This window comes from Scomber scombrus, chromosome 21, assembly GCF_963691925.1.
Source record: "Scomber scombrus chromosome 21, fScoSco1.1, whole genome shotgun sequence".
Lineage (NCBI taxonomy): Eukaryota > Metazoa > Chordata > Actinopteri > Scombriformes > Scombridae > Scomber > Scomber scombrus.
This window is the reverse complement of record NC_084990.1, coordinates 5,692,005-5,704,840: the sequence shown is the minus strand read 5'-3', so window position 1 is coordinate 5,704,840 and position 12,836 is coordinate 5,692,005. Positions and strand designations below refer to the sequence as shown.

Sequence of the window (12,836 nt, the reverse complement as noted above, 5' to 3'; positions counted from 1 at the left end):
AGATAGCCTTTTCTCCCTGCTGCAGTTGGGGAAAAAAAGGTACCGGATACACCAGTTCAGAACTGAAAGGCTCAGGAAGAGCTTCTACCTTTAGGCCACTAGGATCCTTAATGAGGTCAGCCCAAAAATGCCCTCTCCCACCCTTCAAATATTAATTACACATACTAACACTATTCCGATTCTATTTAAACTCTTTTCAATGGACAAGTTGAAGGAAATTGTAGGATTACATTTCAGTTTACCTTATATACATATGACACATAAACTTGATCTATTGATAGAATGATTGATTGAGATATTATTCCTGTAGGCACAGGAAGAAAAAGTACTGGGCACACAGAGAAGAGCAAATACAACAAGATGCATTCTCCCACCTGTAGATGTTGACAAACTGTTTTCCCATTGACAACGCTCCAGAGTGCAAATCCAGTATGGAGGCCTAAAGGGGTCAAAAGACAAAAATAGGATTTAGTGCAAAAGACAAGTCAAAAAAGTAAGGACAAATAAGTGCTGGCTGTTCAATGCAGGTCAGAGCATGCATGGTATAGTCATTGTTTCGAGGCTCTGCGCCATTCCCTCGGTGGCCTTTCCTAGTGTGCTCACTCTGCCCTTTACTTGTTATTGCTTGTCAACTCTGTTGGGACACTGCTCTGTTTTTCGCAAGCCAGAAAAAAAGAAGTCATTTTCTTAGAAGTTCCCCTGTTGGTTCCCCTCCCTCCACTTAAGTGTCTTAACACTTCGTAAACAGCTCCTTCATTGGCTGAGGACCAGGCCTGCTGGGAATGGAGAGCAGGGGTAGGGCATGCCAGGGACATCCAGACGTCTCAGGACAAGAATATGATTTATCTGCCAGAGCGGCTCCTCAAGCCAGGCCTGTTCTTATTGTACCAGCCTGCCCTCTAGTGTCAAGATAGGTCAATTACATCAGCCAGTCTAAATAAGGGAACAAACAGGTAACAAAATATAATGTGGACAAATAGAGGGTTTTTAGGCTGATGCTGGTGGTAACATTTCTTCACTTAAGTGAAATGTTAATTTCTCTGCAAGACCTTTGGATGATAGAATATACTTTGTGTATACTAACATTTCTACTTTTGTTTAAAATCTAAGGTTATTTCTATTCTGTATTTTCCTATTGTGATCAAATCCCATGAAGACCAAAAGCATCATCTGAATGGTCCTTTTCACAAACATTGTTTGTGTATCCGAAGCCTGATATATCTCATCCCTCTGTGCTGTACACCTCTGCTGTTTTCCACAAACAATTAAAAACACATTAATGAGCCGCACTGTTGCACCAGGTGACATGTTCTTTCATCACGATGAACGTGGGCACTGTTGTTTATTCTGACTCAGTTGCACAAACTCTGTCCTGCTGCTGTAAATACTCACAAGAGTAGCAGTTGTGTATTAACCCACAGCTGAAAATAGAGCCCAAACAAATACACTGTTCATTCCTGTTTGAGTAACATTTGCTAAAAGCCACACTGCCCAGCTGTCTTAGGAAATTACTGAGCCTTTATTTATATATATATATATATATTTGTGACCCCAACAAAAGATTTGGGGCTGAGTGCCACAGATAGGTTGGCAAAGACAAGTGTTGAGATACATCTTAATTTTATTTTGGTTCTCATGAGATTTGTTAACAACAGTAAAAAATATATTGGCCTTATCCTGTATACAAAAATGTTTATAGAGGCTAGAAATACAATGGAAAACGTGTTGCATTTATCAATTAATTATGTATTTATGTCAAAGCACTGGCAGAGACTATTTTTTTTAAACTTTCAGCGTTGGCAGGTTCAAAGACAATTTTACATCTGAGGGTCCACAAACTTTCTAATGTAAGAAATTAAAAAACAAATTATCCTTTTAACACTTGTTTATCATCTGGACTCTAATATAATGTTTCTCAGCACCACTAATTCATGGTGGTCTTCTTGACTATGATATAATGATAATAATGAACAAACAATAAAAAGGTTAAGGACATTTTTTTCCTGTACACAATAACCCATGTCAGGCAAGTTTAAAGTCTCTACAAGTGTATTTTCATTAAGAAGTGACATGAATGAAAGCCAACATTAAGTTAAAATGTGCTGTACAATGATTGGTTAATGGGTAAAATTTGCAGAAAAACAAATATGGACTCTTTAAAATACATTAGTTGAGAAAAGAAAAATGAAATGTTAAGTATTTGGAGATATACTCACTCCTCCATCTGAGCCAGCCAGTGCAAGCCCCCTCTCAGCCAGCCTGCGTATCAGATAGACAGAAAGTATTAAAAATGATTCACATCAACCACACAAAGAGAAGACACTGAATGGAAAAACAAGATAGGAAAATGACACACTCTGTACTCTTGTTTCACAGCATTTACCTCTTGAGGACCTGAGCTTCCTCCCTTGTTACCACGTTGTCTGTAACTGCACGACCACACTTCTGAGGGGTGCATCCTGGGAGAGAGAAAAATATTAGAGCTTCTAGAGGAAGTATCTCTAGTTTTTGAGGCTTTGGGTAGAGCGAGAAAGTGGCTGGTAGACAGACAGAGTGCAAGGTAAGGAGTTCATGGGAGTTCTGTTCATTAATGCCACAAAATTCAGGGCTCCCCTCCAACTTCTTGACAATGATAATTTATTGGTCTAATCCTGAGACACCCACAGTGTTTTCTTTAGACACTGGAGATGCACAGTTTGAACTCCAAGCAGCCCACATGTTTAATAAGATAAACTGCCAATTTGTACTATTATCCCTGCCAACGGTTTCTTCAAAGGGTTTCAAATTGTATTATTTCACAGGAGATTTGGCAGGCAGCTTTATCCTGTAATTCTAGAGGTGTCTGCATTAAAATAAGTTGTGTTTGGAATTCTGTGATTTTTTTTCATTATTGTTCATTCACCATTTCTGTTTGTTTCCAGCACATTGGGGATGTATTGCGTATGTATGTCAAAATAACCGGCCAACAAAAACTCTGCCTCTGTTAGCCATCGGCAGTCTTACGTCTTGGTCAAAAAATCTTAAAGACGTCACCTTTGGCTTCAGGAAGCCTCGATGGACATTATGAATATATCGAAAGGTTTAATAAAGAAATGATTGTTCACTAATTGAGAAAATATTTGGTTGTTCAGTAAGCCCCACTCACTCATTAGCTTTGTTCAGTGCATTCGGACCGGTTTCAAAAAGTGTTAGTGATAAAAAATAAAAGGAATCAGAAGTGTTAGGGCTGCAACTAAAGGTTATTTTCGTCATTGATTAGTCTTCTGGGTTTTTCTCCATTAATCAAGTAAGTCTACGATATGTCAAAAAGTAGTAAAAAATGCCCAACCCTTTGTTATCGTTTTGTCCGACTAACAAGCCAAACCCCAAAGGTATTATATTTACAAGTAAAAATGAGACAGAAAACAGAAAATAAGTTAAAAATATTCACATTTGAAAAGCTGGATCCAACACATTTTGGGCACTTTGCTTGAAAAATGACTTAAATGATTAATCGATTTTCAAAATAGTTCTAGATTAAGATTATTCAATCAATCGACTTTGACATTCGATTGTTGTAGCTCTAGGCTGATTGTTAGGTGCACTTTTTTTTACAGCTGCAGTCTGGTTGAGCACAGTTACAAAATGCACAGATAAGTTTAATTTTATAATAAGTCTTAAATTATCTGCACTTTTTCAATTTAGTTATGCATCCTAAACTATGTCAGGATTTAATTTTAGGATTCACCTTTCTATGTCACCATTTTTATTTGAAGGTACCCCATCTAGTTCTTGCCCACTAGAAGCGTTATGTAGCTTTTCTTTCATGAGCAGGTTTACCAAAAATACACTCAATGTGGGACACACACACACACACACACACAATATATTATAATGAGAAAAACTGAATCAGACAAACAGGAAGAGAGTCATCAGCTGTGTGCAGGTGTACAATCAAACACAAAAGCACCATGAACAAACAGGATGAATCAGACCCCTTCGCCACACAATCTATCCAACATGAACATTACCCCACTGATGGGAAGTTCTGGACTATTGACCAGCAGTGATCTGGTTTGTCAATTAGCTTGAAGTCAACATGGCTATTACTCTTTTATCAATAATGAGAGCCATTTCTTGAACCATTATTGTTTTGTACGCACCGTTTCTAAGTATTTACCAATATTTACTGTCATTTCCTGCCTTTACTCTATTTCTAGATGCGTCAGAATAAACCTCTTGATGCTGCCTGAGGTAGAGCACCAAGGATACCTGGAAACGCTCTATGTAAACATAACTCCTGTTTACATACAAAAAAACTCTGCAGGGCACCTTTGACTTCAAACACTTCAGCTCTTACTGGCTTTTCTTTTCTTTTTTTAAGCTTTCTGAACTTCACACACGGTTTTCAATCAGCTGATGGAGCTTGCTCTGGTCTAATAGATCTGTTGGCACACATGCTCTGTTGCTTTTTTGATTTAATCTGTAGCATTTTTAGGATATCCTGAAGTCATGCCTCTACATGACAACAGAGCAAACTCCATCTGCTGATGAGGCTCAGAAAAAAGGTAGTAAGTAGATTTTGAGGTAGGATTGTTTGTCAAATTACCATTTTCAAGGACAAGCATGATGCTTAAGTTGATTTTTTATTTTTATTTTATAACCTTATTTAAGTTTAGTTTTAGGGTGAAGTCAGTCATGCCGCAGTACATTCTATCTCACACTACCTTGAAGACATCCTCACTTCATCAAATAAAGTCATTAGTACTGCCTCGTTCTTCTTGTACTCTTCTCACTGCTATGTACATGGTAACGTTATATGGGTGTCTCTCTTCAGCAGCTTTGAACAAATCTTTAGTGTTTGCTTCAACACTTCAACAGGTCAAGCACTCCTGGAGTACAAGTCATATTATGATCGAGAAGGCCTGTGTTATAATGCCATCTAGTGGCTTTCTTCAGTGCTGCTTCACACTGGCACTCTTCCACAGTTTAAGAGGAAATAGTTTTAATTTCTTTTTAAAACATTATTTGAAACATATTTTCCTCTTTAGATTTCGGTTTTTGTTTTTGTTATAATGTCATCTCTCACCTTGACTCCCTGTCTCTCAAAACTAAGAGCCAGGCTAGAATTCTTGGTGTTATCCAAATTTAAATTGTATTAGTCATATCAAATCAGTAACCTCGTCAGCTCACTTCCATCTAAAGGATATTGCAAGAGTCAGAGACATAATGTCAAAAGAAGGCCTGGAAAGCCTTACCCATGCCTTTATTTCCAGCAGACTGGATTATTGTAATGGTCTATTCACAGAGCTTTAAATTATTCAAAATGCCGCTGCCAGGGTCCTTACCAAAACTAAGAAACACCAGCACACTACACCAGTTCTAAAAACCTTACACTAGCTACCAGTCACCCAGAGAATCGATTTCAAAATGTTATTGCTTGTTTATAAATCACTTTGTGGCTCTGAGACCAGGTTCATCTCTGACATGCTTGTGCCATGTAAGCCTTCTAGAACCCTGAGGTCATCTGGGCCTGCTGGTTGTTCCAAGGGTTAGAACAAAAAATGGTAAAGCAGCATTCTGTTATCATAAAACATGGACCTGGAATAACCTTCCAGCTGATATTAAACAAGCCTCGACTCTGACCGCTTTTAAGTCAAAACTAAAAACTTTCCTATTCTATATTGCCTACTTCTACTAGTTAAGTAGGAGCTTTTGTTGTGTTATTTTATCTCATTTTATTTAGCTTGTACACTTTTTTGTTTTAATCACTCTTTAAGGCACTTTGAATTGCCTTTGTGTACCAAATGTGATATACAAATAAAGTTGCCTTGCCTACAATGACAATGGACAAAGCAGAATCCAACACCATTAATGCAACACTGAATTAACAAGTTACTTATAAAGTAGGTTTCATTTTGTTCCAGTAGTGTTTACACAGCTGTGAGGTAACGCCTAACTGTCTAACTGCCTAACTGCTTGACATGATCCAGTACTCAATCCAGAGCCTCACCTGGATAGCGTTGGTAGTTCTCATAGTCTTCAGAGCACTGGACACTGTAGACTCTGGGCTGGGGAGAGACCAGCTCACCCTTGCTGACCAGTGTTTCTGTGATGTCACTGTCCAGAGAGGTCACGTACAGCCAACCAGCCACCACAAACACAGACAGAGCAACCAGCAGCAAGGCCATGAGGCCTCGGGAACTTCTCCATGTGGATCCCTGCCGTAGTGCGTTACCCCTGATGAGGACAGGAAATGAATTGATTAAAGCGACAGAGTGAAGTTACTGCCACCCACCTCATTAACACACAGAAACACAAAAACATATATAAAACATTATGCATGAAGAAATGTGAAAATACATAAATAAATGAATGTACAAATGTACAAATGCATAAATAAATAAATAAATGCAACTGTTCAGAAATGTAGAAATAAGCATGTAAATATATAGAAATGATTAACTAACATGTATCTATTTATATCCTGATTAACAATTATTATGTTGTGCTTATTGTTCCTACAGTTGGATATTGGAGCTTCACTGTGCAGAATGATGTACAGTATGTGCAGTGTTTGTTTTCACATTCATCTGCTGAAAAAGTTTCTCTGTGCTCATTGAAAGCCAGATATTAAGGGATGGGTGTGTGAGCATGATTTGTGACATCACAACTAGTTTGGAGCCAATCCTGGTCCAGCATGCAATTTAGACAAGTGTGACGTAGAAACTTGAAACCTCCAGTATACAAACACTGAGAATAAACATTACACTGAAGTAGGAAACATCTTGTGTCCAGCTGTTAAACTTCTGGCATTAAATACAGTCACTGGCCTCTTTATTAATAATAATAATAATAATAAATTTTATTTGTAAAGCACTTTTCATAAAGTAATCTCAAAGTGCTACAGAAACCAAAAAACAAAATAAACAAAAGACTAAGAGAAAAATCAGACACGATTAAAATCAGACACGATTAAAATCAGACACGATTAAAATCAGCAGAAGAAAGAATAGCTATAAGAGGAGAAGAAAGTGCAGAAAGAGAATAAAAACATCTTTATGTTTTTATTATTAGGTACGCCTGTGCAATCTAATTCAATCCAATACAACAACTCTGCTTTAAATTCTACATTTATGAAGTTTAACATTTTTCTTAGTTTTTGTTGACATTGTCAAGAAGGTGATAACTCTGCTTCATGTTTATTGTTGAGGTCATAGTGGGTGATGGTGGTGTATTAGGGTGCATTATATTGAATGGTGTTCCCAATATTTTGACCATTCCATTAACACACATGAGGGGGGCAAAATATTAAGAACACCAGTCAATATAATGCATCCCAGTACACCACCGCCACTTAGTACGACCTCAGTTATAAACAATAAAGTAGAATTATCACTTTATTGACAATGTCAACAAAAACTGAAAATGTATAAACTTCAAAAAAGTAGAATTTATGGCAGAGCTGTTGCCTTAGATGGAATTAGATGAAGTGGCCAGTGACTGTATATTTGCATATTCACTGTATATTTGCATATTCATGGATGTCAAAAAAGGAAGAAGGAGCAGAGGTCATTTTAAAGGATTTGAATGTGGTAATCATCCATTTTTTGTGGAAAAACCGTATCATACATACATTATTGTTCTAAGCAGAGTATTATAGTATATCTTTACACATGTCTGGAGGGTATCTTGTATTTACATGTGCATTATTTTACTTTTTAAATTGCCTTATATATGTAAAGATATAACTATGGTCACTTTTCGTCCTCAACACTAACAGGAAAATGTGACACAGTATGTAAAGTCCCAGTGAGTGGAACATATTATAAGCACCAAGTCACTATCACGACATAGTATACAAACACAACTGTAGCATGAGTATGTTTTACCTTCTCTCTGCGTTACACCAGTTTGACATTAATTTCTAGATATGTCCTGGTGTCCACCTCTTTGTTCTTAGTGACAGACCTAGCACTGACACACACACACAAACACATACACAAACACATACACAAACATATATATGTCACACCCTCGTTTTTTTGTTGACTCACCTTTTAATTTTCTTCTCTATCTCGGTGGCATTGGAGCCTTTCGCATTTCTCTGTCGCGGTAACACCATTTCGACTCAAAACTTCTGCTCCGTAGCATTTAGAAAACCCAGTCCTGCACGTCTACACCCTGCCTGCCTGCTAACCATATTATACACCCCGCCACCACCACCTGAACCGCTGCACTTCCTGGTGGACGCCTATCGGCGAATCCGATTAGTTGTCCTGAAGAGAAAGCGGCGTTTTCATTGGACCACGTCCAGGTACACGCTGCACGTACAAATATAGGGTACAGTATAGGGTGTCGCCATATCATCCTGTACTTGATGGTCTCTACTAAACTACACAAAGGATAAACATAAAGCATTTAGCACCATGGATTGTGGCATGCTTTCTCCCATCCATTGCTCTGTGTGCTTAGACAAAAGTAATCGATTACCTACACTATATTTTGGCGATCGTAGAGGCGGAGAATAGGTGATAGGCTACAACAACATCCTCCTCTCAGTCAGTCCTCTCCAGTATCATTCCATTGGTTCTTGGTGTCTACGTTGTGGTGAGTCAAACAACTGATCCATGGTTCATTCACAAACATTAACACACACCTGTTTCTAATGTGGAGCTGTTTTTATTCATGCTAACAGTCTGCAGGGCAGAATGAACTGCCCACCTTGGCCTAAGGGAAAGAAACTTGTTCACTTGGATTTAAAAGGTGCCCCTCCAAGAGTAGAATACCTACACAAGGTAAGAGGATAGCTGCATCAGTGATCTGCTGCAGCACATGTTTAAAGTCTGAGTCTGTGTTTAAAGATATTCATGTTTGCTGTCCACTAATGTGTGTTTCCCTTTTCTCAGCTGATCGATTTGTTCTCTCAGCTGGGAGCCGATGGCCTGCTGGTGGAGTATGAGGACATGTTTCCTTATGAGGGCGAGCTGAAGCTGCTGCAGGCCACAGCGCAGCCTGCTTACAGGTGCAGTTTGGGATGTGTACACAAGATCATGTTTATTCCTTATCGTTAGAAGCTGTAATAAAACTGTTATACTTCCTTAGTGGGAGAAAGATAAAATGTATGTTCCATAAAGATTCCTTTGTTCTTTAACTTCAGTAAGTAAGTCTGTATATGGTATGTTCTGTTTGCAGCCGGGAGGAGGTATTATCCATACAGGAAGTTGCCAAATGTAAAGGCATGGAGGTCATCCCGCTGGTGCAGACTTTTGGCCACATGGAGGTGGGGCAAACATCTCAATCCCTTGCTGTATATAACTGTTTGTAAAAGTTACAAACACTCTATTTTTAGATGGAGATCAGTGCAGTCAGTGCAATGCTCTCTGTTGTAGTTCGTGTTGAAGCACCGGCCCATGTGGAGCCTGAGGGAGTTGGCACACTGTGTCGGCACCCTGAATCCCCACAAAGAGGAGGGGGTGAGGCTGGTGATGGAGATGCTGAGGCAGGTGGTGGAGCTGCATCCAGGTCTAAACACGCTGCACATAGGAGCAGATGAGGTAAAGACTAGTCTTCTGTTGACTAGTTGTGTTTTAAGTATTATAGTATCACTAATTCTCTCATTCCTCAAGGTGTACATGTTGGGTGAGGGTGAGGAGTCCAAACAGTGGTTGGCTTCACCTGGACGCACAGTGGAGCAACTTTTCCTGAGTCATGTGACGAAGGTGGCCAAGGCTATAAAGGATACATGGCCTCATATGACTGTCATAATGTGGGATGATATGATGAGAGGCATGAGCCAGGACACGCTGAAAGGTGAGGAGGAAATACAATTCTCACCAAAAAACTGCATTTATGACTTCAATTTATGTATTCAGGCAGAATTATATCATATATGTTTACAGTTCAAATGGGTGGATAGTAACAGTAGATAATAAGATAAAAGTCATACACCAGTTTTGGATTTACTAACACAACAGAAATAGTATAAAAATTTAACTACGCTTTATTTTGTTAGAGACCTGCTGGGATTGCTGAAGGATTCCTTAGGAAAATATGTATAAAAAGAAAAATAACGATAAAAAGAATTGATAAAAACAAATCCCAGTAATAGAACACAAAATAAAGAGAGAATTTAAAGAAAAACTACACATTTAAAAAAAAAAAAAAAAAGTTTTGGTGAACTCGGATGTCTTCTGATTTGACAGTTTTCATTCCGTCTTCTGTTTTGTTATCCATGTGACAGCTAGTGGCCTGGTAGGACTCGTCCAACCTATGCTGTGGGACTACAACCCTAATCTGGAGGTGGACAAAACTGGTAGGAACTGTGTATGATGGAAATCAACCTTCAAAAAGAACATCTACAGCAACATCTCCATTGTCTAAGTCTGAAGTTGCACCTCTGTAACAATATTGTGATGTATGCTCTGTAACTGTCTTGTCCAGTGTCTCTGCTGGAGAAATACTGTAGTGCCGGTATGTCAGACCTGTGGGCGGCCAGCTCTTTCAAAGGTTCCACTAGTGTTTACACCAACGTAACCAGCACACAGAGACACCTAGAGAACCATTTGCAGTGGCTGAACGTGGCAGCTTCTTTATCTGCTGGCATTAACCTGAAGGGCATTGCCATCACAGGCTGGCAAAGGTAAGACTCAGAGGATGTTTTCCATGTCTTTATGTGTTTTATTAGACAAGCTAACACACATTACTGGATGCAGGTATGTGGTAATGGGAGCCTAGAAGGTAGAAAACCCCACTTTTTTTGCAGTATCAGAATCTTGATTCAGTCAATCGCAGTTGATGTTGTTAACATGGTCCATTATTTTCTCATTGCCAGGTATGACCACTTGTCAGTACTGTGTGAGCTGATACCTGTGGCTCTTCCATCACTGGCAGCCTGTCTCCAAACTCTCATCCATGGCCAGTTAAGTGCTGAGGCCCAAAGCAAAGTGACTGAGAGGCTGGGTGTCTCCTCTATGGAGGTAGAGGAAATGGGAAGGTGAGGCCCGGTACAGTTTTATTAACAAAACAGACACATACAGTATGTATCTCCAAGTTAACGGGATTTTGTTTCATGTGACCTTTAGCGCTGCTGATGGTACCTTGCTGTTCCCAGGAAGAAGGCTGGCTGAGTCAATGGTGGAGCTTAATTCACTCCTTAACACAGATGACATAAGATTTTTTGAAAACAACATGTAAGTTGTTGGCAGCAATCATAATATGTACCTACCTTAAAGGATCAGTTAAACAATCTTGGGAATGCACTTGCTTTTTTTTGTAGAGAGTTAGATGAGAAGATTGATACCATTGTCACATCAGTGTGTAACTATGAAGCTAGAGCAAGGAGGTGATTATCTTAGCTTAGCATAAAGACTGTAAGCGCAGGGAAACAGCTAACTAGGCTCTGTCTGAAGGCAATACAATAAACCTACAAGCAACTCTAAAGCTCTATAAATAACACATGATATGTTGTTTGTTTAATATGTACAAAATCCAAAGGGGGTTATGTGCTAGACCAGGGGTTCTCAAACTTAATGGGGTCGGGGACCCCTAATGGCGCAAAATATTTTGCAAGGACCCCCTCTTAATCACAACACAAATTTAGGCTTACAACTTACATCATATAGGCTTAATATCTGTTCTGTCAAATACATTGGAACATTTTATTACCAGAACATGTTATGTTGATACCTCAATAGTTTCAAACTTTTATAGTTTTATATTTACTGTACAGACATGAGAGTGGTGTTAATCTTCTCAGCTAACTCTAAGCAAGAAAGCAAATATGGACACAACTTTGTTTACATTTTAAAGATAGCTGAATACCTCTGTATGTTACTGTAGGTTTGTAAGAGGATGGTTCAGCCCCTACCAAAGACAGAGGAAGATGGTATCCCCTCTCATCACCATGCAGATTCACAACGAAGCATCAATGTGAGCATTTGTTTCTTACATTACAGCTACTCTTTCTACTCAACATCTGTTCTTTGCAAGTGGATTTGTTCAAAACCCCCAATTTAGCTTCTTAAAGAAACCTCATCTGATCTCCTCAGGTATTTGGCAATGTTGCAACAGAAGGGGGAGGAAGTGAGAGGGGAGATGGTCCAACTTTACCCAGATTCAACAGCCCAGGAGTGGATAGAGGAGCATGTTAGCCCTGTAATGGCTCCTCTGCAGAGGATTATAGATGAAATCGCAGCCTGTGTGAAGGAGATGGTGCCATAGAAAGGTTTGCCAGATCAAGAATCGAAGTGCTTTTTTGATGACTTTCTGAAAACACTGATTTTTTTATGTGAAATTGTGTGATTCCAATAAGCTAACAAATGTATGTAAGTTGCACTAATTGTAGCAAAGAAAGGAAGATGAGTGGACTTGGGGTTTACATACAAAACTGTTTTATATGATTCCTGCAAATGTATCAAAGTAAACAAAAATAATTAAATCCAACAGTTAACCAAACAAAACCTCTGATTTTCTTTTCAAGCAGCATTCACTGACATTTAACCTTATCAGCCAATACTGACATAACCCTGATTTAATACACTTTGCAGACAGAAAAAAAACTACATAGAAGTTTTACCAAAGCACCAAAAGGTTTGCCTGAGATTCAATCTTTGGTTCACGAGAAGTATAGAAATGTTTTTAAAAAAACAGGACAGCAATAGGCCAAAGCATTTCACACATAATTCACTCTTGAATACGCCATGAAAATCCCTCATGCTTGATTACAGTTTGCACATGCATTCACCCGGATTGCCTTCTGCGTATGAATAAACATGCAAAAGGTGATTATCCAATGGGTGGTCCGAGAAACGGTGGGAAAAGCACTTTCTATTGTCATAGGGCTAAACACATAAACA

At 38.9% G+C, this 12,836-nt stretch overlaps 2 protein-coding genes across 2 annotated transcripts in view; one reads left to right on the top strand and one right to left on the bottom strand.

Annotated features, from left to right (window-relative positions):
• uts2r2 (urotensin-2 receptor 2) overlaps nucleotides 1–8,208 on the bottom strand; it is a 28,201-nt gene extending 19,993 nt beyond the window's left edge. The window contains exons 1-5 of the mRNA XM_062442019.1: nucleotides 8,037–8,208; nucleotides 5,993–6,219; nucleotides 2,384–2,459; nucleotides 2,217–2,259; nucleotides 375–439 (exon numbers count right to left, since the gene is read on the bottom strand). Coding sequence (XP_062298003.1) covers nucleotides 375–439; nucleotides 2,217–2,259; nucleotides 2,384–2,459; nucleotides 5,993–6,219; nucleotides 8,037–8,104 — 479 coding nt within the window. The 5' untranslated portion in view covers nucleotides 8,105–8,208. The remainder of the gene's footprint in view (nucleotides 1–374; nucleotides 440–2,216; nucleotides 2,260–2,383; nucleotides 2,460–5,992; nucleotides 6,220–8,036) is intronic.
• A 140-nt stretch (nucleotides 8,209–8,348) lies between these two features.
• hexd (hexosaminidase d) lies at nucleotides 8,349–12,718 on the top strand. The gene is made up of 12 exons (XM_062442018.1): nucleotides 8,349–8,589; nucleotides 8,678–8,777; nucleotides 8,889–9,004; nucleotides 9,175–9,262; nucleotides 9,372–9,536; nucleotides 9,609–9,792; nucleotides 10,223–10,294; nucleotides 10,423–10,621; nucleotides 10,814–10,975; nucleotides 11,064–11,171; nucleotides 11,821–11,910; nucleotides 12,030–12,718. Exons 2-12 carry the CDS (start codon nucleotides 8,691–8,693, stop codon nucleotides 12,199–12,201), a joined length of 1,443 nt encoding a protein of 480 aa, XP_062298002.1. The 5' UTR covers nucleotides 8,349–8,589; nucleotides 8,678–8,690; the 3' UTR covers nucleotides 12,202–12,718.
• The last annotated feature ends 118 nt before the right edge of the window (nucleotides 12,719–12,836 follow it).

Excerpts from the sequence above, each read along its gene's own strand:
- hexd (XM_062442018.1), top strand. The coding sequence starts at position 8,691 with ATGAACTGCCCACCTTGGCCTAAGGGAAAGAAACTTGTTCACTTGGAT. Across the intron at positions 8,778-8,888 it reads GAGTAGAATACCTACACAAG|CTGATCGATTTGTTCTCTCA; the intron begins GTAAGAGGATAG and ends CCCTTTTCTCAG. Across the intron at positions 11,911-12,029 it reads ATTCACAACGAAGCATCAAT|GTATTTGGCAATGTTGCAAC; the intron begins GTGAGCATTTGT and ends TGATCTCCTCAG.